The 25,710-nt window shown below is 37.4% G+C and overlaps 1 protein-coding gene across 1 annotated transcript in view; it reads left to right on the top strand.

The window, feature by feature from the left end:
- Window positions 1-25,710, top strand: part of LOC134316521 (voltage-dependent T-type calcium channel subunit alpha-1I-like) — a 348,154-nt gene that overhangs the window by 295,403 nt on the left and 27,041 nt on the right. The window contains exons 27-32 of the mRNA XM_062996907.1: window positions 2,542-2,651; window positions 5,729-5,862; window positions 7,472-7,542; window positions 12,121-12,199; window positions 13,924-14,045; window positions 14,199-14,645. Coding sequence (XP_062852977.1) covers window positions 2,542-2,651; window positions 5,729-5,862; window positions 7,472-7,542; window positions 12,121-12,199; window positions 13,924-14,045; window positions 14,199-14,645 — 963 coding nt within the window. The remainder of the gene's footprint in view (window positions 1-2,541; window positions 2,652-5,728; window positions 5,863-7,471; window positions 7,543-12,120; window positions 12,200-13,923; window positions 14,046-14,198; window positions 14,646-25,710) is intronic.

Here is a 25,710-nt window from a genome sequence, read left to right as displayed (position 1 = left end):
TTGATTTATTTTATTGCTTGTATATACACCTTTAAGCAATTGGTGCAGTAAGCAGGAAAGCTATCTACATAAAGTAGAGGCCAAAATACAAACTTCAAAGCTATTTAACAACTATTTTAAAAAATAAAATAAAAAATAAGAAAATAACTCAAAAAATGAGTTATCAAGGTTTCCTACAGTTACCTCAAATCAAATCAAGTATTTATTTGGCACCTTGGTTAAAGAAATAGCCAAGCAATATTGTAAAATGATGCCAAAATAACATGGATTACCAGATTAACATCCAGCTCGAGTGCATGCTGTCAATAAAATACAGTGATACCTTGAGAAATTGAGAAATTTGTACCCTTAAACTCAACGTTTCCCTTAAACTTAACGTGTGCGACTGCTGCTTTGTTCAGTGCTCAGCTTGAGCGGTGCAGTAAAACGTCATCAAAGTGCGAATACGAGACAAATCTGCATTTGTGTGGAATAACTGTCAAATCCGCTCTGAAAGCTCCACATGTACAGTATCTGTGTTTAGCTGGATTTTCCTCACTGTTTCACTTTTAAACTTGTGTTACAGTCGGGGTACTGAGAAATTGTGAGAATCAGCTTTTCCGAAAGAGTTGCTTATTGTTAAAAAAGCTTAAGAATTACATAGAAATGAACCATGGAACACATTAACAGGTTCCCTATCCATCCTTATGGGAAAAAATACTTTAAAACTCAACGCCTTTTCCCAGAACATTTGACGATGAGTTTCAAGGTACCATTACTACAAAACTGAAAATGTAGATTTTTTTAAATAAAAAAAATATATTTTTACTTAAATTGTCATGCTGGTTATCAGAATTGAAATGAAAACTTTGTTTTTAATTTAATAAAAAAAAAAACAGAAAAAGAGATTTTTTTTTTACTAGACATTATTAGACATTTTAAGACATTTTTGCCACACTGTACTTTTAGCCATATAATGCATCTTCCCAGTAAATTACTGGTACATTTCCAGCTAAAATTGTATTTATAAAAGGATTTTGGTTTTGCTTTTTACTCTGAATAAATTATATCAAGTGACATAATGTAGGAGTCAGAGTCAGAGTCAGAGAGGTTTTATTGTCATTTCAGCTACATACAAGTACATATTGAAACGAAACAGCGTTCCTCTAGGATCACGGTGTAACACGGTACAAAAAGTGCAAGACAAAACAGTGCAAATACAACAATAATACAAAAAATCCTATAATAAATAACTACAAAAGATATTCCTAATTATCCCTAATCTAAACAAGTAATTAGAACACAGGACTAAAGACAAGTGTTAGTACATGATGGTGAATAGATGGTACAATGGTTCATGAGGTAGTGACATGTTGTACATTAGCAGCGTAAAATTGGCAATGCAGATAAGAAAACACAACATAATGTCCTGTTAGGAAACAACAGATGAGGCAGAGGCAAGCTGTTCAGAGGGTGTTATCTCACTTATATCATAGCCATATGCTAATTTCTACAAAATTGACATTATGTACTTTTTACTTCATCAGAAAAAAATATTAAGGAAAAACATCTTTTTACATTGTAGTTGCTTTGGGTAAACACATACGGCTTGAATTTCTGCATTTACATTGCTTAGAATTCTCACAGCTTGTAGTCTGTTAATAATTACTGTCTGCATTATTAGTGTTAAGCCCAGCTAATGTTACACTAAAAACATGCAACTAAAAAAAATGCAACTGAGTATATCAAATAATATGTTTTAATAAAAAACAACAAACCTATCTGAGCCATAATCACCACTGAGTTGAGTAGGGATGAGTCTCTCACCAAGTTCATGTTCATTTTCTAAAAAGTCAACTTGAAACATCAGTTTTTCTGCTGTATTTTTTATTGTTATAAAAAACTTTAAAAATATTTTGTTCTTAATATTAAATAAAACTAATATCACTTGTTTTCTGTCTTGTAATTATAATAAAAATAATAATAATAATAATTACATCTAAAAATAATTGACTGACAGAAGTCCAATCTATGGCCTCTTCTGATCCCCTGCCAGTGTAACACAAAGCCATATCGTGAACAGAGAGTCATGCTTAGTTCCATGTCACACCCCACTCTCCTGTACAGGCATCTGGAGCAGTCCCAGAGATTGCATATCGCAGCAGGACCCCGTCCAACCTTCCCTCCCTCAAAGATATTCCCTCAAAGTTGTGTTTGTATGGATGTCCGGCCAGGTTGGTGGTGTGCTTTGGACCACAGCGCCACCTTAGTACCATAACTGAACTTTAACAATTAATTAACAACTGCTACCCAATCAGAAACAAGTATAACACTTATTATAAAAAGTTTTTCTTATCAAATTCCTTTAAAATTTTGGAAATTTTACAAAAAAAGAGCACAGTTACAGAATATAAACAACAGCTTTAGCTGGTTTAACTTTTCCCTTATTATTATTGTCATTTAAATTATACTCTCTTTTATTGTTAACATTAACTAGTCTGTTTCTATCTCCTCAAATGCCCCTGTCTGCCCTGAAACTAATTTCCCTCTCTGTATCCACAGTCTCTGGAAACAGCTCTGAAATACTGTAATTACTTCTTCAGCTCCACCTTCGTGGTTGAGGCCACACTCAAGCTCATTGCCTTTGGCTTTCGGCGCTTTTTCAAAGACAGGTAGCGCTATCCTGCATTAAACTCTACCACACACATTCAAACACACCACATCAACTCGAAATGGAACAGATTCATTATTTCTTCCTGCCTGCCTGCCTCACAATCATATTTTTCAGTCTGAGTGCTTTTGTGAAAGGACACTGTAATTATGAGTCTATTACTTGATGTTTATTAATCTATGCAGATTCACAGCGCTTATGGCTTAATTGAGAAAAAGCTGCCGTGATTAGAACCCAGTGATTAAGAGATCACTCAAAATTATAAGCGTACTTATTTATTCTTGATATATGTACAAGGTTAAATCTACATTTACTGCATCAGTATGCATCACGTTGCTCTGTGTGGTGAGTGTGTAATGAGTAAGCTGCTGTGTAATATGTATTGGTGGTTCTTTAAAATCAGTGTACATACTTAAGGAAAAGAGAAATGAAACAGCTGTAAGGAAAATGGATGTACATCTTGAATTTCTGTAGCTGTATTTTTGTAACTAAATTGATTGGGGGGAAGGAGGAAAGGGGGGTAAAGGAAAAGGAAGGCAAATGAAAGCAAAGTTAAGGAAATGCAAAGAAAATAACTTTATGGACAGGCTTGGCTTTTTATAAAAGGAAAGGAAGAAAAGGGGAATGGGAAGGTAAGAGAAGGGTAGGGAAGGGAAATGGAAGAAAAGAACATTATAGGCAAAGAGAAAGGGAAATAGGAAGGATAGGGATGGAAAAGGAAGGGTAAGAGAAAGAAAGGAATTGAAAGGACTTGGCTTTTCAGAAAGGGAAATGGAAGGGGAAGTGTAGGGTAGGAAAAGGGAAAGAGACAAATGAGGAGGGAATTAAAGGGAAGGGTAGGAAGGGGAACTTAACTTTTTGGAAAGAGAAAGGGAAGGAAAGGAACTTTATAGGCGGACTTGGCTTTTTGGGAAGAGAAAGGAAAGGATAAGTTAGAAAAAGGAAAAAGGAAAGGAACTTTATAGGTGGAAGGATAAGGAAAGAAAAGGAAAAAGGAAAGGAAAGGAACTTTATAGGCGGAAGGATAAGGAAAGGAAAGGAAAAAGGAAAGGAAAAAGTAAAGGAACTTTATATAGGCGGAAGGATAAGGAAAGGAAAAAGAAAAGGAAAGGAAAAAGGAAAAAAAAGGAAAGGAACTTTATAGGCGGAATGATAAGGAAAGGGAAGGAAAAAGGGAAGGAAAAAGGAAAGGAACTTTATAGGTGGAAGGATAAGTAAAGGAAAGGAACATTATAGGCGGAAGTATAAGGAAAGGGAAGGAAAAAGGAAACAAAGAGGAACTTTACAGGCGGAAGGATAAGAATAAGGAAAGGAAAGGAAAAAGGAAGGGAACTTTATAGGCGGTCTTGGCTTTTTGGAAAGACAAAGGGAAGGATAAGGAAAGGAAAGCTCCCTAGACATTGGAATGTCTATTGCTTACTGTAAAGGGGGCAGTCAAACTAGCCCTATTTATTTTGATATAAATATTTTCATTTATTAATTATAGTTATAATTATTTTTAAATCTTTTAATTAGGAAAGGAAAGAAAAGGAAAATACCGTCATATGTGAACTTAGGTAAGGAAAGGGAGGGATAAGGAAAGGAAAGATCTTTATAGGCGGACTTGACTTTTTGGAAAGAGAAAGGGAAGGATAAGGAAAGGATAAGGAAAGAACTTTATAGGCAGACTTTGTTTTTTAGAAAGGGAAGGGACATGGAAGAAGAGGTAAAGAAGCGCAGGGAAGGGGAAGTGAAAGGAAAGGAAAGGGCAAGTAAAGGGAAATGGGAAAGAAACGGTAAGTAAATGGAAGGGTAGAATTTTAAGGTAATCAGAGTTTATTATCTCTTCTATGTTTTCAATGCACTAGTTCAACTTGCAGCAAAACCAGCTATAAACCAGCATAATACTACCACCACTATACCTGTCAATGATACAGTGTTGTTTAGATTCAATTCCAATTTTTCCAAACATATTATGTGTTATTTGTTTTACCCTCTTGCTTTGTCCTCTCTGAAGTCAAGCTTTTATGGTGTCAGTTGTGGAACAGAAGTTTCTTACTAGGTTTACAGGCTCTAAGCCCACAGCAATCTAAAGCTCCCTTAACTGTGTACAGTGACACACAGTGTCCCAGCAGCTTTAAGTTTGTCAGAACATTTTTTTTTTGTTGTTGTTGGTTTCCGGATTACATCTGACCGGCTGAACTATTTTTTTCTTACAAAGTAGCGTGATAGTTTGGGTTTTCTCCACAACCGTGTAAAAGAAACTGTTCCATGTACCTTGTGATTACAGAAAATTACTTGAACACATAATTTTGAGACTGAAAGCTTACAAATGGTACAAAGTAACTGCAATCTTCTTTTTGACATCTGTAGAGAGCTCTCAGACTCTGCACTGGAATGTCCATTGCTTACTGTAATGGGTGCTGTCAAACCTGCCCTATTTATTTTGGTATAATTATATTTATTTATTAATTATAGTTATCATTATTTTAACTAGGAAATCTTGAAGGTTTATTGAGGCTCCCAGGTGGCGCAGCGGGATATTCTTCGGTTTGAAACTCGGCGTGGCGGCCATAATTGGCAGTGCCTGCAGCAGATACTAATTGGCCACCATATCTGCTGGGGAAAGGGGGGGAGGGGGGGGGGGATGGGCTGGACTATGTGTGGGTGGGATCTTCATACACTGTGTAAAGACCCTGATTGGCGGAGGAAAGAAAAGCAGGGCTGTGCACGTGTCGGAAGAGGCATGTGCAGCGATACACTCTCCTAGGATGCAATTGGGTATCCCTCAGCAGCGGAGGACAAATTGATGCGCTACATCAGGAAAAAGTCATACTTTGAATTCATTTTTGAATTGTCAGTTATGCCAGTCCATTACTGTGACACACAAGCCAAATATCAACAACATCCAAAAATGCCATGACTTGTCTGGGCTCAATCATATCAGAGATGAACAAATGCTAATTAAAAATGCATCTATCATCTACTAGGTCAGTGGTAGCTCAGCGACTAAGGTACTGGACCAGTAATCAGAAGCTTGACAGTTCAAGCCCCACCAAATTAACAACTTTTTACAACAATGTTCTTTGCTCTTTAAAGGTGGAACCAATTGGACCTGGCTATTGTGCTTTTGTCTGTGATGGGCATCACTCTGGAGGAAATTGAGATTAATGCTTCTCTTCCTATTAACCCCACCATCATCCGGATCATGCGAGTGCTGCGGATCGCCCGTGGTGAGTTTCCAGATTTTTTTTATTTGTTTCCTCAATTCTTACACACAAACTTTCTTACATTCTTTACAATGAGTTTTTTAAAGAGAGTGGCAAATACACTGATCAGCCATAACATTAAAAACCACCTCCTTGTTTTGACACTCACTGTCCATTTTATCAGCTCCACTTACCATATAGAAGCACTTTGTAGTTCTACAATTACTGACTGTAGTCCATCTGTTACTCTGCATGCTTTTTTAGCCTGCTTTCACCCTGTTCTTCAATGGTCAGGAGCCCCACAGGACCACCACAGAGCAGGTATTATTTGGGTGGTGGATCATTCTCAGCACTGCAGTTACAATGACATGGTGGTGGTGTGTTAGTGTGTGTTGTGCTGGTATGAGTGGATCAGACACAACAGCGCTGCTGGAGTTTTTAAATACTGTGTCCACTCACAGTCCACTCTATTAGACACTCCTACCTAGTTGGTCCACCTTGTAGATGTAAAGTCAGAGACGATCGCTCATCTATTGCTGCTGTTTGAGTTGGTCATCGTCTAGACCTTCATCAGTGATAAATATTAATGATGAATTAGAGGGCCACAAGGATTAATTACAGTATAGAATACACCACAGAAATAATCATCATATTTGCTTAGGAGAATTTCGACTAAACTGATCTTTAGTAAATCTATAGTAAATCTATGAAAAAAAGTCTGCCATGATATACTACAAGTGTGTGTAAATGTGTAATTGTATATAACTCTGGCTATATACTATACATTAGGAATTTGGACACCCCCACCCCTACTCCTAGCCACACCTACAGTTTCTATAATGACTGTGCTTCTGTGCTATATCTTGTTTGATGTGAAGGAACTACAGTGGTCTGCACAGAGCCCTGACTTCAACCCTATTGATCACCTGTGTGAGGAATAAAAATGTTGATTGTGAGCCAGACCTTCTCGTCCAAGTATAATGCCTGACATAACAAATGTGCTTTTAAGTTATTAGGCACTGATTCCCAACAAAATTATATGGAGAGACTTTTCAAAAAGGGAATGCTTGTTAAGTGTTAGGGAATCTATATTAATGCCCTTGGTTTAAGAATGGAATAGCCAATAACCTTAAGTGTTTAAGTAATTTTGGCCAGTGTCTCATAAAACAAATTTGAATAGAATAAATGCCAGTGAGAACCTTACAATGTTATCCACACAGTAGGTACAATAACTAGTGAGGAAAGTGCAGGGTGTAGGGTACAAGGCTTTTGTACTAAACTGATCCTTTCCTTTTGTAAATGCTTACTGCTGCCTTTCAGTATCACATGTGGGTTTGTAGCAGAGGCACTCGGGTGCTAAAAGGGCAGCTTGGTAGGTCGTGATGTTTCTAAAGAGAGCTCTGATGGTAATTAATGGCCTTTACAGACTCTCTCTAAGGTCTAAGACTGGTCTGCTCTGCCCCCACATTCTCTCCCAAATTCAGGTTCTGACACTTGGTATTTTACTTTCTACAGCAATTGGGACCACTGGGACCTCCATTAAGAATGGATCTGAATAGCTATAATATATGACTAGCTCATTCGTGTGATTTAATCCCGCTTGATTTTTATATTCTTTTTTCTCTTTGCATAGTGCTAAAGCTTTTGAAGATGGCCACAGGGATGCGGGCTTTGCTGGACACTGTAGTTCAAGCTCTACCTCAGGTAAATGTGACCCAATGTTAAACATCATTTGCTCACCTTATATCAAGAGTCTAACAAAAATAGCACTTTTGCTTACTGACTTACTGATAGTTATCTGGTGCTGTAAGGTGAATGACTGGGGAAATGCTTTAGACATCTGTACATTAGGTTGTGATCTGTATATTATTTTTGATTAGCATTACTAAATGTTGTGCAAAAGTCTACATAATAAGTAAAATATAAAATAATTGCCCTTTCTGTAATTGCTAATGGTCCCTGTTATGGCATGTGGTACACCAAAAAATTATATAAAATAATAATAATAATAAAGATCTTAATTAAAAAACAAAAACACATTTTAGATACATCAGGTGCCCTAAGTAAAAACACATTTATATTTATTTTTTATATTTTATATATTTAGTGCCATTGGGCATAAATTCCTCAGGTTTTTGTCCTCAAACAAACCCTCTGTTATTGTGGCCAAATAATTTATTCTTTGTATTATGAGCTTGCAAAGCATGCATTAAAATATCATGTTTTTGCTCATGCTATTTATTATTATTATTGTTGTTGTTGTTGTTGTTTTGTTCTTCTTATTATTATTATTAATCAATTAATTAATCAATTAATTAATTTATTTATTCATTTATTTTTTATATTTATTTATTTACTTTATTTTATTGTTTAATGACAGCTCATATACCCATGTCACTGTAAGGCTCATTTGAATGTAGGCAAAAAAAGATCTTCCAACATTACATGACAATTTTTATTCCTGGCGTAGGTAAATAAGCCAATGTTTCACATACTTTGAACTTACAAACAATTCAGTATACTAATGACTTTGTAATCCAATACTGCTCAAAGTGACAAAGTCATAATACTCTGCTTTCTGTTATCTGTACAAAGCCTATTAAATGTTTTCAATGTAATGCTTCTAGTTCAGTCTATTGTTGGTGTCAAACTAGCCTTATTTATATAAGAAAACGGAAGTTGTTAAATGTATATTTTGGCACAGCAGATGTTGTCATATTTCTGGACAACCTAAATTCTTGTTAGGTTTTTATATGGACAAAATAAGTATGTTTTATCATTCTTATTCATTCATCTCTCATCGTCTTATCATTCAGTCACAGTATAACAAAACATTTGCTAAAATCCTGGCATGACATTTTATGTCCATTTCAAGTGTATGTACACTTTGGTCTTCAATTGTATAACAATTCTCTTTACAAAAGGGCATTTTACTATAAAAAAAAAAGTGGTTTATTGCACTTAATATTACATGTTGGTGCCCCGTGTGAGGAAAATAAAATGGTTGATTTTCGAAACACTTTTGACCTTAATTAAACATGAAAGCTTGCATAATTAAAAACAATGAACAATATTTACACTATATGACCTAAAGTATTTGGACATCTGACCCTGAGCTTGTTGGACATTCTATTTAAAAAACAGAGAGTGATCTCTTTATGATCTTTTCAGCTCTTTAGAGAAAGCTTCTCCCAAGACTTCAAAATATGCTGGGAAATATGTGCCTATTTAGTCAAAAGAAGATTTGTATGATTGTTTTGGTTTTATTATGTTGTTCAGGAAAGCCACAATTAATGTTCCAGTTGTTCCAGCTGTTCAGTGGGGCTGAGGCCAGGGCTCTGTTTTCCTTTAAACTAAGCTTTTCTTCATGTATTTATAGAACTTGCTTTGTGCATAGGGTCACAGTCATGCTGGAACATGAAAGGTCCTACTTCAAACTGTTGCCAGAAATTTAGAAGCAAATAGTTTCCTTTATATATAATTGATTTATTACACCTGTGAGTAATTGTTTTGGCTGAAACACATTGATTCAATTCTTTGAAGAGGTGTCCCAATAGTTTTGGTGTATTGTGGTATAGTTTATATTATATAGTGTATCTTTTATTAAAAGTAGTATTTATGTGGGTGTTAAAGTTAAGAAAGTTTTATAATCATGTGATAATACCTAGCAACCGTAGCACACCCACTCAGATCTGTTTGCCTGTGCTGCACTGCAAACTGCCAAAAGCTAATTAGCCATGGTTATAATCCTGGGGTGTTTTCCTCTGTCTGGCTCATCTAAAAAATTAAATTGCAGATCATCCATACTCTTTCATGGTTTTCATCTCATTTTGATCTTTTTCACACATTTTCCCTCTGTGAATGTAAGCAGTTAGGGACTAAGCTATCTCCCAGAAGCTATTTCCTGTAGAAATGACAGATTGTATGTCTACAGTCATTATATTAATCTGATTTGATATATTATAGTAATCCTCAGAGTTTACAGGATGCATCATATATCCACATTTTTGTATTGCCACACATTATTTATCACCATACATTTCCCTGAGGCTGGGTTAAGCCTGGGTTAGGTGTAAAGAGTCCCTCTTTAAAACTGTAAAATTTATTTACACTTTATGTCCAAATTATGTGACCTGTTAACCGTAAGATTGTTGTACATCCCATTTCAAAACCATGGAGATACCCTTTCTGTGGGAATTTGTTCCCTTTGGTCAAGCACTGATATGGACGAGAAGGCCTGGCTTGCAAGTGACATTCCAATTTGCTGGGCTAAATGAAAACCTAAATTTAAAATTCTCCTCTCCCTCCAAATTAGAATGAGTATTACCACTTCCACTCAATTAAAGCTTGTTATAAACATAGATACATTCCTAACTGTGCAGAGATCAGGGCTCTCCAGGGCACATTTTGACTAAAACAGAAAAGGGCCTTTGCCAGACTGTTGTCATAAAGCTGGAAGCTTTATTGTTAGTAAGGGTGTTGACATACTTTAGGTCATTAAGTTATATCTGTTTGAGCGGCAGCCAGTTACGGCAGCTTGTCTTCTATGCTTGCTTTATTCCTGTCCTTTAAAGTGAACCTCCTCCAACACACAATGTCCAATACTTAGATCATTCTACTTTATTACTGTGTCTATATTTATTTGTTTATATTTATAATTTTATCTTTGTTGTATTTTTGTTTTATCGTTATCTTTGTCTTATCTTTCTTTTATCTTTATCTTTGTTTTATCTTATTTCTATCTTTATCTTTGTGTTATCTTTGTGTTATCTTATTTTTGTCTTATCTTTGTATTATCGTTATCTTTGTCTTATCTTTCTTTTATCTTTATCTTTGTTTTATCTTATTTTTATCATTATCTTTGTCTTATCTTATTTTTGTCTTATCTTTGTTTTATCTTATTTTTGTCTTTATCTTTGTCTTATCTTAGTTTTTCCTATCTTATCTTTATCTTTGTTGTATCTTAGTTTTATCTTTATCTTTGTCATCTTATTTTTGTCGTTATCTTTGTCTTATTTTATTTTTATTTTTTTGTCTTATCTTTATCTTTGTTGTATTTTAGTTTTATCTTTATTTTTGTCTTATCTTATTTTTGTCGTTATCTTTGTCTTATCTTATTTTTATTTTTTTTGTCTTATCTTTATCTTTGTTGTATCTTAGTTTTATCTTTATTTTTGTCTAATCTTTATCTTTGTCGTATCTTAGTTTTATCGTTATCTTTGTCTTATCTTATTTTTGTTGTTATCTTTGTCATCTTATTTTTATCTTAATTTTTGTCTTATCTTAGTTTTATTTTTGTCTTATCTTATTTTTGTCGTTATCTTTGTCTTATCTTATTTTTGTCGTTATCTTTGTCTTATCTTATTTTTATCTTTGTCTTATTTTATTTTTATCTTTATCTTTGTCGTATCTTAGTTTTATCTTTATCTTTGTCTTATCGTAGTTTTATTTTTGTCTTATCTTATTTTTGTCGTTATCTTTGTCTTATCTTATTTTTATCTTTGTCTTATTTTATTTTTATCTTTATCTTTGTCGTATCTTATTTTTGTCATTATCTTTGTCTTATTTTATTTTTATCTTTATTTTTTGTCTTATCTTTATCTTTGTCGTATCTTAGTTTTATCTTTATCTTTGTTGTATCTTAGATTTTGTTTTATCTTTATGGTAGTAAATTGTATATTAATTATTAATTATATTAATGTGTATAAATTGCCAATTAATTATATAAACTATAATAAAAATACTAGTACTACTACCACCACTACTACTAATAATAATAATAATAATAATAATAATAATAATAATAATATTTAAGCACAATTGAATTAATATAATAATTAAATAAATAAATTAAAATAATAATAATTACATTAAAATAACTTTATATGAATGCCCACCCCTGATCTGACCCTGAACATCTATCTCTGAACATAACAAGACATGTCATGGTAAAAACAATGCCACAAGCAACCTATAAATCTATGAGCATTTTTCACTCCCAGACCCTGATTAGATTTATTTGTCGAGCTTATAGAAGGTTGTGTGGCTAACACAATATGCACACATTGTTTCAGCAGGGCATTTACACCTCCACCTCCACCTCACACCTGCACACAATTATGAACACTACCCTCACTTTGCACATATTTGTTTGGGTACATATTTGTATGACTCAGTATTTTCTCTCACCATATTTATGATTTTAAATGTCAAGGACATAATGACAGTAGCTCTTTTGATTACAGTAATTAGGTAATGATGTGCTGATGGTGCATTTTGCAGGTGGGGAATCTAGGCCTGCTGTTTATGCTGCTGTTTTTTATCTATGCTGCTTTGGGTGTAGAGTTGTTCGGGGAACTGGGTAAGTGTTGTTTTTATATTAACTAAAGCTGTCAGACATACATGACCCTGCGGATTAGAATAAATCAGATCACGGTAGCTGCCAGTAGTTTGTCAACAATAATACGTTTAAGTGTCACTGGTGATTGAAAACAGTGAAGGTCAGGGCTCTGTGCAAGCCACTGGAGTTCCACCACACCACACTAATCAAGTCATGTCTTTATAGACCTTGCTTTGTACAAAGTGGCACTGTCATGGCTGGCAAATAAAAGGGTTTTCCCCAAACTGTTGCTTCAACTTAAAAAAAAAAAAAAAAAAAGATATGTAAAATGGGTGACATAAAAGCTGTAGCGTCTTGTATTGACCAACAGCAGGGCTAGTGTGACTCAAATTACAGATAATTTTAATACTGGTGATGAGGTCCGTGATGCCCATGCTAACTCCTGTTCATCATTACAAGAACCTACACTAGACACACAGGCATCAGAACTGGACATCAGCCCAGTAGAAGCCCAAATGCTCTGAGAAATCCTGATTTCTCTAAAATCATATGGATGGCCAGGCATGTGTGTACAGTTTGCCCGCAGAAGGAATGGTACCAGTATGCACTGTAAGAGGATCTACCTAGCAAAATACAGACATTTAAAAGCATACTTATAATGTTTTGATACCAGATACCACAGGATTCCTTCAGATGTGTTGTGGAGTCCATGTATCGGTAAATGGATGGCTGGATGGATGGATGGATGGATGGATGGATGGGTGAAAAGATTTGGATATATAGGTGGATGGACTGACAGACGGAAGGATGGACGGATGGATGGACTATGACACTAATTACAACTAAGTGGTTCCAAAGTTCTGATATTAGATACCACATGATTCTTTCAGATGTTGTGTGGAGTCCACGTATCAGTGAATCAGATTGTTCTATGGATGGATAGATCTGTGGTTGGATGGATGGATGGATGGATCTAGGGTTGTATGGATGGATAGATGAATGGATCTGTGGTTGGATGAATCTGTGGTTGGATGGATGGATCTATGGATGGATGGATCTATGGATGGATGGATGGATGGATCTATAGATGACACTGATTACAATAAAGTGGTTCCAAAAGATAGATGAATGGATGGATAGATGGATCTATGGATGGATGGATGGATGGATAGATGGATGGATCTATGGATGGATGGATCTAAGGATGGATGGATGGATGGATGAATCTATGGTTGGATGAATCTGTGGTTGGATGGATGGATCTATGGATGACACTGATTACAATAAAGTGGTTCCCAAAGCTGGATGGATGGATAAATGTATTATGACACTAATTACAATTAAGTGGTGCCGATGGATGGATGGATGGATGGATGGATGGATGGTTGGATGGATGGATGGATGGATGGATAAATGTATTATGACACTAATTACAATTAAGTGGTGCCGATGGATGGATGGTTGGATGGATGGATGGATGGATGGATGGATAAATGTATTATGACACTAATTACAATTAAGTGGTGCCGATGGATGGATGGATGGATGGATGGATGGATAAATGTATTATGACACTAATTACAATTAAGTGGTGCCGATGGATGGATGGATGGATGGATGGACTATGACCCTGATTACAATTTTACAATTAAGTGGTTCCAAAAGATAGATAAATGGATGACTGGATGGATGGATGAATTGTATTGATGCTTTTTTATCAGTTTCTTTTTAATCTCCCATTTTAGTGTGCAATGCTGACTATCCATGTGAGGGCATGAGTCGACATGCCACCTTTGAGAACTTTGGCATGGCATTTTTGACACTGTTTCAGGTATCTACTGGTGACAACTGGAATGGGATCATGAAGGTAAATTTTTGTCATTGCTGATTACTGGACCTAATGTTATTAATATTAGTGTTCTTTACAAAAACATAGTCTAGCTTTGAGAATATACAAAATATTGTGATGCAAAATGTAGGAAGGATCTAATCTATTGTGTATGTATTTTCGCTCACCCAGGATACCTTGCGCGAGTGCCCACCGGGTGACACCTACTCCTGTAACGGCAGTCTGCAGTTCATTTCCCCCATGTACTTTGTGAGCTTTGTGCTGACAGCTCAGTTCGTGCTCATCAACGTGGTGGTGGCTGTGCTAATGAAGCACCTGGATGACTCGAACAAAGAGGCGCAGGAGGAGGCGGAGATGGATGCTGAGATTGAGCTAGAACTGGCACAGGGAGGGCTCTGCTGCCTGGGTGGACTAGCAGCTGCTGCTGGGCCTGGCATTGGGGTCGGCACTGGAGGCTGTGGAGGAGGGGGCGGTGATGGAGAGAGGCCTGGGGCTGAGTGTGGAAACAGACCTGGAGGGATAATGGGAGCGCATGTGCATGCCGGGCAAAGTGGGTATACGTCTCCGAGTGTGGGGCCTGAAGCACATGTCCACAGGAAGCTGTACTCTCCTGCACAGGTGAGTGAGTGAGGCTGCAGTCTTGATGATAATTAATGTTTATTTCACATAAAACACTAAGCTTTAGGACTGTTACTCCTTGCAAATGTGTTCAGTTCATCAGTATTACTAGGATATCTTGTGTGTTGTGTGTACAGCCCTCTTTAGGTCATGCCACAACATCTCTATAGGGTCTCATCCCTGACCTTTATATTAACTTTATTTAATACTTTTGAAATGAACTGGAACCTTGATTGCGAGCCAAGTCTTCTTTTCTAACATTAGTACCTGACATTACAAACGTTCTTTTGACCGAACAAGCATACATTTCCACAGACACACTACAAAAGCCTTTACAGAGAGATGAACACTGTGATAGCAGTAAATAAGGAGGCAATTCCATTTTAATGTTCACTTTCAACACAATCATGGTCTAGTGTCCACATACTTTTGACTATATAGTGTGTATATACACTGATCAGCCATAATATTAAAACCACCTCCTTGTTTCTACACTCACTGTCCATTTTATCAGCTCCACCATATAGAAGCACTTTGTAGTTCTACATTTACTGACTGTACATACTAACATTTACATCTGTTTCTCTGCATGCTTTGTTAGCCCCTTTTAATGCTGTTCTTCAATGGTCAGGACTCTCACAGGACCACTACAGAGTAGGTATTTTTTGGGTGTTGGATCATTCTCAGCATTGCAGTGACACTGACATGGTGGTGGTGTGTTAGTGTGTGTTGTGAGTGGATAAGACACGGCAGCGCTGATGGAGTTTTTAAACACCTCACTGTCCCTGCTGGACTGAGAATAGTCCACCAACCAAAAATATCCAGCCTCTCACAGTGACCTGTGACCACTGATGAAGGTCTAGAACAGCGATTCTCAACTGGTGGGGACCCAAAAGTGGGTCGCGGACACGTTCTGGGCGGGTCACGGACAGCTTGTAAAAAATAAATACATAAAAAAAAAAATAATAATAATTAATGCTCATCTGATTTTGTACTCGTCTTTTATCTGGAAAAAAAAAAAGAGACAGAGAGAGGCACGCATCAGACGCGCACAGCATTCTCGTTGCCATGGTAACCACCATACCGGTTACCCTTCTCTTTAAATTTGTGATGATGTTCGGAGGCAAGATGGCGAAACGCAAATACAACCCGGAGTATTTGAAATGTGGATTTTCGTTCATTGAGGACAAACACGGACAGAAAACCCAGTGTGTTATTTGTAATGCTCTCATGCTGGCACATGAGAGCATGAAACCATCCAAACTAATGCGACATTTACAAACGAAACATCCCGCATGTCAAGACAAGCCGGTGGAGTTTTTTCAAAGACGACTTCATGAGCTGAAGGTATCACAGAAGTGTCTGACAGCATCTTGCTCCAAACAAGAACATGCACTCCGGGCGTCTTACCTATCTTTGTGAAAGTGGCTTTTCTACCTTGGTCCAGCTCAAGTCAAAGCAGAGAAACAAGTTGAACACTGAGCATGATCTGAGAGTAACTCTGTCTACTGTCACCCCAGACTTTGAAACTCTGATCAGAAGTAAAGTACATGCCCAACTGTCTCACTGACTTCCACAAAAGACAGGTTAGGTGAAAGCATCTTGTTTTGTAGCCTTATTTATTTTATGCAGTTTTGATATTTAAATTTATTGTAGTAACTTTTATACATGCAGTTGGCATGGTCCTCCTCAGTTTCTTTAAAAACTTGCTCTTAAATTCACTTTGCATGCATATGTATGTTTAAATGTGTTTTTGAAGGCTATTTTTCAAAAATAAATTTGTTTGGTTTGTATTCTATAAAAGTGGGTCGCGACTTAATGACCATGAGAAAATGTGGGTCCCGGGCTGAGACCAGTTGAGAACCCCTGGTCTAGAAGATGACCAACTCAAACAGCAGCAATATATGAGCAATCGTCTCTGACAACTAGGTAGGTGTGTCTAATAGAGTGGACACCATATTTAAAAACTCCACCAGCGCTGCTGTGTCTGATCCACTCATACCAGCACAACACACACTAACACACCACCACCATGTCAGTGTCACTGCAGTGCTGAGAACGATACACCACCTAAATAATACCTGCCCTGTGGTGGTCCTGTGGGGGTCCTGACCATTGAAGAACAGGGTGAAAGCAGGCTAAAAAAATGTATGTAGAGAAACAGTTGGACTACAGTCAGTAATTGTAGAACTACAATGTGCTTCTATATGGTAAGTGGAGCTGATACAATGGACAGTGAGTGTAGAAACAAGGAGGTGGTTTTAATGTAATGGCTGATCGGTGTACACATTCACCGATTCAATATTTTTCCTAAATTCCCAATTGATTATTATTAGTTTTGTCATTATTTTTACATCTAGGCCAATTTAGTCACAAATAGTCCTGTTTATGTTAATTATGTAATTTATTTCTATTTTTAACCGTTATCTTGCTCATCAATCTGTATAATGTTCTGATATATCTCTGAAGTCATCGGTCCCTCAATGACCGCAAATCGTCCAGGCCCTGAGAAGGCAAAGTCAACCATAAATCATAATGCTTCCTCCACCATACTTCACAGTTGAGATGAGGTTTTTCCCTTCAAACGTTGTTTTGTGTGTTGTGCTTATAGAAGTTCCAGTTTTTTTAGCACATCACACTGGGGCAGACACACACGCAGAGATGTTTTACAATGTTTAATGATAATAAAACACAAGACAGGATAGAACAAGACAAGACCTATGCTAACAATGCTAATCTAAATGCTAAAGCTAATCTAAACACACATTAACAAATCTAATGCTAAACCTGAGCCCTAAGCTAATGCTAAACATGAACATAAACCCTAAGCTAAACAAGAACTAGACTAAGACAAACAGAAACAAGACAAAACAAGGCATAAACAGTAACAAACAGACGGGAGCTAACAGACAAACAGGAGCTAACCAAACATGAGCAAGGAACAAACCAACCCGACTTGACAGAGTCAAACCAAAATAGTCTCCAAAGACTGGTCCACCACTGCCTGTTTAAATCCTCTTAGCTTAGACGAGGTTCAGCTATGGTTGATAAGCCAGAGACCAATCACAAAAGGGGCGTTGGCTCCAGCATGTTCTTCTGGAAAGAATAAAAGAATAAACTCCACATACTCTGGGAGCGCAGAGGGGCTGGGCTTGTGACAACATCTCACTGTCTTTTGTATTTATAGAACATGTTCCCAGAAGAATTGTAGAACGTCCAGGTACTCTTGGGCAAACTTGATATGTTTTTATGGACAGCTTCCTTTGTGGTGTCCTTTAATGAACACTTTTTTTGTAGAGGTTTTTTTTCCTAGTAGTGAACAGAAGTTTCTGCAGTTTGTAGAGCCTTAATTAGGTCTTTTGCTGTTGCTCTTGGGCTTTCACATCTTTCAGGATTGTCTGATTAGAAAGTGGAAACAGCCCTGAATTTTCTCCATTTGTGGACAGTTTGTTTAACCAAGGATTGATGTATGTTTAGGTCTTTAGCAATGACTTTATAGCTTTTTTCAGGTTAATGTTTCTATAAAATGTCTTCATAGTTCAAGTCGTTTGCCTCAAGCCATGGTTCACACTAACCAGTCTTATTTGAAAAGAATGGATTTGTCAGTAACTAGGCTTTGTGTGTATTCTTTTTTTTAATAGCTTTAATGGCTAAAGCACCTCTGAAACCCACCTTTCCAATCCCATCTCTTTAATTGAAACACCATTTGCCAGTGAGCTCTCGGAGAAGTCATTAACAAGAGTGGCTTTTTTCCCGCACTGTGAATGTTTACTCCCGCACTGAGAATGTGTTCTCAATAAAAGACACGAACAATACAAAACTGTTGGTGTTATTAGATTAGTTAGATTATGCTTGTCTACAGTTGTGACCTACATAACAATCAGACTACATGAAATTCAGGTAATTATAAAGTATTCACTTACCTTTAGTCATAAACACTGATCATAACATTAAAACCACCTCCTTGTTTCTACACTCACTGTCCATTTTATCAGCTCCACTTACCATATAGAAGCACTTTGTAATTCTACAATTACTGACTGTAGTCCATATTTTCTTCTGCATGCTTTGTTAGCCCCCTTTCATGCTGTTCTTCAATGGTCAGGACTCTCCCAGGACCACTACAAAGTAAGTATTATTTGGTTGGTGGATCATTCTCTATAAAATATCCAGCAAACAGCACCCCATGGGCAGCATCCTGTGACAACTAATGAAGGTCTATAAGATGACCAACTCAAACAGCAGCAATAGATGAGCGATCGTCTCTGACTTTACATCTACAAGGTGGACCAACTAGGTAGGAGTGTCTAATAGAGTGGACAATGAGTGGACACGGTATTTAAAAACTTCAGCAGCACTGCTGTGTCTGAGCCACTCATACCAACACAACACACACTAACACACCACCACCATGTCATTGTCACTGCAGTGCTGAGAATGATCCACCACCTAAATAATACCTGCTCTGTGGTGGTCCTGTAGGGGTTCTGACCATTGAAGAACAGGTTGAAAGCAGGTTAAAAAGGTATGTAGAGAAACAGATGGACTACAGTCAGTAATTGTAGAACTACAAAGTGCTCCTATATGCTAAGTGGAGCTGATAAAATGGACATTGAGTGTAGAAACAAGGAGGTGGTTTTAATGTTATGGCTAATCAGTGTACAGATAAAATATATAAATGACTTATTATTCAGTTGTTAGTTTATGTGTTTTAGTCACACTCATTGCTAATAGGTGTAGAGAACAAATGATGTAAATATGATCACAACTTAGTGACAAGAGTTTAGTAAAGGCCCTTTTCTTTTTTAACAGTACTGTGCACAAAAAGTGCATGAACACATTCTTTCATTGAGTGTCCTACCTTCGTTTTATCCTGGTCAGTCCATCACAGGACAGACACACACACACGTGTCAACAATTCTAGTACAATTCTAACTGACCATGTCTTTGGACTTGTGGGAGGGGAAACTGGAGCACTGGAAGAACACGCAAATTCCAGACTGAAAGGTCCTTGGCCGCCTGGGTGGGACTCAAACCCAGGCCCTTCTTGCTGTGATGTAACAGCACTAACCATAAAAGCATGACTTGACAATTTTGTTGTGATGGAATAACATGGATCTGTAAAGAGCTCTGATTAAAATACTTTTGAAATGAACTGGAACCTTGATTGCGAGCCAGGCCTTCTTATCCAACATTAGTACCTGACATTACAAACATTCCTTTGACCGAATAAGCAGAAATTCCAACAGACACACTACAAAAACCCAAGCGAACTCATATTTAATGCTCATGGTTTTGGAATGGAATGTCCAATACACTCATGGTCTGGTGTCCACATATTTTTGACTACACAGTGTGTATAAGGTACTGGACTAGTAATCAGAAGGCTGCAGGTTCAAGCCCCACTACTGCCAGGTTGCCACTGTTGGGCCCTTGAGCAAGGCCCTTAACCCTCAGTTGCTTAGACTAAATACTATCACAGTACTGATGCTGTAAATGTAATTAGAGGCGTTTTCTAAGTTACGTCAATAGAGACTATTAAAAAGTGTTCGAGTTTGGACTTTTGCCTACGCAGTTGCATAACTCTTGATTATTAAAAATTACCATGTGATGCTGCCATGATTTTCTTGTGTACAGCTTTTCGCCTCCAGTCGGTAAATTACATCAAGGCCAGTTAATTGTCACAAATAGTCCTGTTTATGTTAATGATGGTTATTTGTCAATTTGTGATGCACTCATATTAACTTCCAGCACATAATAATCACTTTTAGCACAGTAGCATACAGCAGATTTGCAAGATACTAACACATACATATTCATAAATATCATAGAATCAATAGAACATGAGTTTTACTTAACACAGCACATAATTACTGTGAAAAATAATGCAAGCTATAGTTTTACATAGAGGATTAATAGTAAGGTTATTTGTGCTAGCTCATTATTTTAACAAGACGATGGCAGGCCTCATTTGTAGACTTTGTAGACATAGAGTGCATGTGCTTGACTGGCCTGCCTGCAGTCCAGAACTGTCTCCTATTCAAAATGTATGGCACATTATAAAGTGGATCAGACCGTTCTATAATAGTGACTATGCTGTTGAGCAGGTGAAGTTTCCTCAATTTGTATCCTCAAATCATAAACAATTAAAAAATGTAATTATTAGGAAAGGTGATTTGTTAATACATAAAGGTCCAAGGACTGCATGGTGGCACAATAGGTATACACTGATAAGCCATAACATTAAAACCACCTCTTTGTTTCTACACTCACTGTCCATTTTATCAGCTCCACTTACCATATAGAAGCACTTTGTAGTTCTACAGTTACTGACTGTAGTCCATCTGTTTCTCTACATACTCTTTTAGCCTCTTTAAGACCCCCACAGGACCACCACAGAGCAGGTATTATTTAGGTCGTGGCTCATTCTCAGCTCTGCAGTGACAATAACATGGTGGTGGTGTGTTAGTGTGTGTTGTGCTGGTATGAGTGGATCAGACACAGCAATGCTGCTGGAGTTTTTAGATACCATGTTCACTCACTGTCCACTCTATTAGACACTTCTACGTAGTTGGTCCACCTTGTAGATGTAAAGTCAGAGGCGATCGCTCATCTATTGCTGCTGTTTGAGTTGGTCATCTTCTAGACCTTCATCAGTGGTCACAGGACGCTGCCCACGGGGCGCTGTTGGCTGGATATATTTCTGGTTGGTGGACTATTCTCAGTCCAGCAGTGACAGTGAGGTGTTTTAAAACACCATCAGCACTGCTGTGTCTTATCCACTCATACCAGCACAACATACACTAACACACCACCACCATGTCAGTGTCAGTGCAGTGCTGAGAATGATCCACCACTTAAATAATACCTCCTCTGTGGTGGTCCTTGGAGAGTCCTGACCATTAAAGCAGGCTAAAAAAGTATGTAAAGAAACAGGTGGACTACAGTCAGTAATTGTAGAACCACAAAGTGCTTCTATTCGGTAAGTGGAGCTGATAAAATGGACAGTGAGTGTAGAAACAAGAGGGTGGTCTTAATGTTATGGTTGATCGGTGTATACAGTAGGTATGATGTAATGTTTATGCTCCTAGACCTAGATAAGGGGTCTTATGTTGTAAATTAGGGGTTGTATTTGATTAACAATGTTTGAGGACCAATGCTGTAGGTGTTTAGCTGGGTTGCAATTTGATAACTACCCAAGACCATATTGTATGATATGGTCATACTCATCAAAACAATCAGTAAACTCCATTGTACATTGCGAATGGTGAACGAGACTAAAGAGACTATCAGAATAAAATTGTTTTATTCTATTGATGACGTGGTGGGAATAACTTTGCTGATAAAAATTCCAGCATGCAGTACAAAGACAATGCTCCTGGTAAAATATGAGTCACTGGCGCATAGGTGTGCAGGTGTGGGTTTGTTTTTGGACTATCACGTCTATTAATAGCCCTTCACTAAGAATAGTCCAGACTGACTTATTTCTGAAGCACCTGTGGACCTCAGTGATTGGGAAATTTAAAATGCAACACCAACAAGCCCAGTCTCCCCACTACATCAAAACAGGACCGTGATTACAGCCGGCAAAGTCCTCAGAGTTTATTTTTAGAGGCAATCTAGAGCTTCTTATGAGAAAGGTGAGGAAGATGAGAGAGGTGAGTGAGGGGGAAGCAGTGTTTCAATAATTAATGCAGTAAAAAAGAATGAAACAGACGAATGAGAAGTGATTGGAGTAATGCCCGGACAAATCTCAAATGCGTTTTATTACTAAATAAAAATTAATAAAATGATGGTTAAGGGGGGGACAAAATGATGATAAAGGGAACAAAAATGTAACAATTAAATAAATATAGTGAGTTTTTGTAAATTAATAAAAATAAAAAATAGTATTTGCAAGGGCAGTAGCCCAGCGGTTAAGGTACTGGACTAGTAATCGAAAAGTCACTGGTTCAAAACCCACCACTGCCAGGTTGCCACTGTTGGATCCTTAGCCCTTAATTACAAGGGCAGTTGTATCCCAGCGGTTGATTGGATTGGAGTAGTAATCAAAAGGTCACTGGTTTGAGGCCCAACCAATTCCAGGTTGCCACTGTTGGGTCTTTGAGCAAGGCCCTTAATACTTAATTACAAGGGCAGTTGTAGCCTAGTGGTTAAGGTACTGGACTAGTAATCGAAAAGTCACTGGTTCAAAACCCACCACTGCCAGGTTGCCAGTGTTGGATCCTTAGCCCTTAATTACAAGGGCAGTTGTATCCCAGCGGTTAAGATTGGAGTAGTAATCAAAAGGTCACTGGTTTGAGGCCCAACCAATTCCAGGTTGCCACTGTTGGGTCTTTGAGCAAGGCCTTTAACACTTAATTACAAGGGCAGTTGTAGCCCAGTGGTTAAGGTACTGGACTAGTAATTGAAAGGTCACTGGTTGAAGCCCACCAATTCAAAGTTGCCACTGTTGGATCCTTGAGCAAGACCTTTACCCTTAATTACAAGGGCAGTTGTAGCCTAGTGGTTAAGGTACTGGACTAGTAATCGAAAAGTCACTGGTTCAAAACCCACCACTGCCAGGTTGCCACTGTTGGATCCTTAGCCCTTAACCTTAGTCCTTAATTACAAGGGCAGTTTTAGCCTAGCAGTTAAGGTACTGGACTAGTAATCGAAAGGTCACTGGTTCAAGCCCAACCAATTCCAGGTTGCCACTGTTGGGTCATTGAGCAAGGCCCTTAACCCTTAATTATAAGGACAGTTGAAGCCTAGCAGTTAAGGTACTGGACTAGTAATCGAAAAGTCACTGGTTCAAAACCCACCACTGCCAGGTTGCCACTGTTGGATCCTTAGCCCTTAATTACAATAGCAGATGTAGCCTAGCGGTTAAGGTACTGGACTAGTAATCGAAAGGTCACTGGTTATTTCAGGATAAAGTATAGATTTTCAGTTGCTACCATGCTTGACTTTCTCCATAAAGGGTGTTTTGACTGATTGGGCACAAAATTTCCTTTGAACACACTCAAAAGTCTATTACAAGACCTTATCATAGGAGTGGAGGTAGTTTTATATAGGAGTTTGTTTCTGAAATGGGGCTTGTACAGATGACCCAGTTCATGTCACTAAAGGATTCATTCATCCATCCATAATGCATGGACAAGTTCATTTCCATGTTCAAAGTGGATAACTGCTTGCAAAAAAGACATTAGGGGCACCGCCCAAGAGTTTGAACCAGTCATCTTCTGAATACAAGTTCAGTACCTTAACCACTGAGCTGCTACTCAACATATTACATATTAACATATTACAAATGTCTCTTTTTGCAACTTTAAGCAAACTGTAGCTATTTTCTTTCCTGTAAAGTAACTTTATCATCCTTGGCATGATCCCAGATTGAAGACTTGGTGTGTCAATGCCAGAGCAGCATAATTAGCGGGTTGGTCTGAGCATGAGTTGAAACTGGAACAGTTACATTTCTGTCTGCCTCCGCAGCATCAGAAGCAGCTGTTCCACAGAAGATTACAACCACAAGTAACAAAATGGGGGTTTGTTTCAGGCCGGACAAAGTTTAGTACAAGTATAATGAGTTGTTTTTGTTTTGAAACTGAAATACAATCTGTCATTTTCGACAGGGAATGAATCATACCATTTTTTACCTGGTGCTCCTAATATAACACCGGCTGACAGGAGGACCTCTAGTTTGCCTTGCCTAGAATCCACAAGTCTTTGGAACTGTACTGAAGGGATTGGACATGATTTTTTCAATGTCCTTTCCTCAGTAGGTGTTTTAGTAATATGGGGAGAGAATGCTTTTCAAAGGTCTCATTTACACCAAAAGTTTGTGATACTTTGTGAAGTGGGATTTTGACAGGAGTTTATATATCCATGTCTTATATAAGATTAAAATTAGTTATATAAGATTAAAACTTTGGAATTTATTCAGCATTTGCAAGTTTAATAAATGCAATCTAAAGTTTTACATTTGACCTGGGGTTCTAAAAACACACACACAATTTGATACAGTGGTACCTTGTAACTCCATGTCCCCTAAACTCAAAATCTTTGAAACTCAAACCCTTTGTAGAGAATTGTGTACCCTTTAACTTAATGTGTACAGCTTTATGAGACGAATATGAGACGAATCTCTATTTGTGTGGACTAGATAGATAGATAGATAGATAGATAGATAGATAGATAGATAGATAGATAGATAGATAGATAGATAGATAGATAGATAGATAGATAGATAGATAGATAGATACTTTATTAATCTCAGAGGAAATTAAGGCCTCAGTAGCAAATAACCGTCAGATTCACTCTAAAAGCTGGATTTTTCTGCTGTTTCACTTTTAAACTTGTGTTATAGCTTGGGGTGCTGAGAAATGGTGAGAATTTACTTTTTCGAGAGTCTAAAATGCTTATTGTAAAAAAAAAAAAAAGCTTACAGTGACAATGTATTAAAAGAATGACATAGAAACACTAAACCTCTCTTAATTATTACTGCTCATAAGTTCTCTGCACTAATAAAATTCCGCTATCATTTTAGTACAATAAGTCACATTAAGCTTTGTGCACCATCACACTCCATAGGAAATAACGGTACAGCCAGCGCAAAAGCGATTATCTCCACTATTAAGAAGCGTTAGAAAAAAATAAAGAAGTAGGATAAGATAAGATCCTTTATTAGTACCACATTGGGGAAATTCACAAGTAAAGGTAAAGTGCAAGTTTTACTGTATTTTTTTTTAATTGATATTTTGTTGTATTTCAGTGTTTTTATATTATATTAAGGTTATTTTCAGTGTATAAGCATCGAAAACAACCCAATAATTTTACATTAGCCTAAAATATATGCAGTTCCAAGGGACCATGGAACGCATTAATAGGTTTACCATACATCCTTATGGAAAAAAAAAAACCTTGAAACTCAACGCCTTTAAAACTTGACGCCACTCCCAGAACCAATTGACGTTGCGTTTTAAGGTTTATCTGTTGGGCAGTTGTAGCCTAGAGGTTAAAGTTCTGTACTAGTAATCAGAAGGTTGCCGGTTCGAGCCCCACCACTAACAGGTTGCCACTGCTG

Source organism: Trichomycterus rosablanca, chromosome 6 (genome assembly GCF_030014385.1).
Source record: "Trichomycterus rosablanca isolate fTriRos1 chromosome 6, fTriRos1.hap1, whole genome shotgun sequence".
Lineage (NCBI taxonomy): Eukaryota > Metazoa > Chordata > Actinopteri > Siluriformes > Trichomycteridae > Trichomycterus > Trichomycterus rosablanca.
The sequence above is the reverse complement of the archived record's forward strand: the minus strand, read 5'-3'. Positions and strand labels throughout refer to the sequence as shown.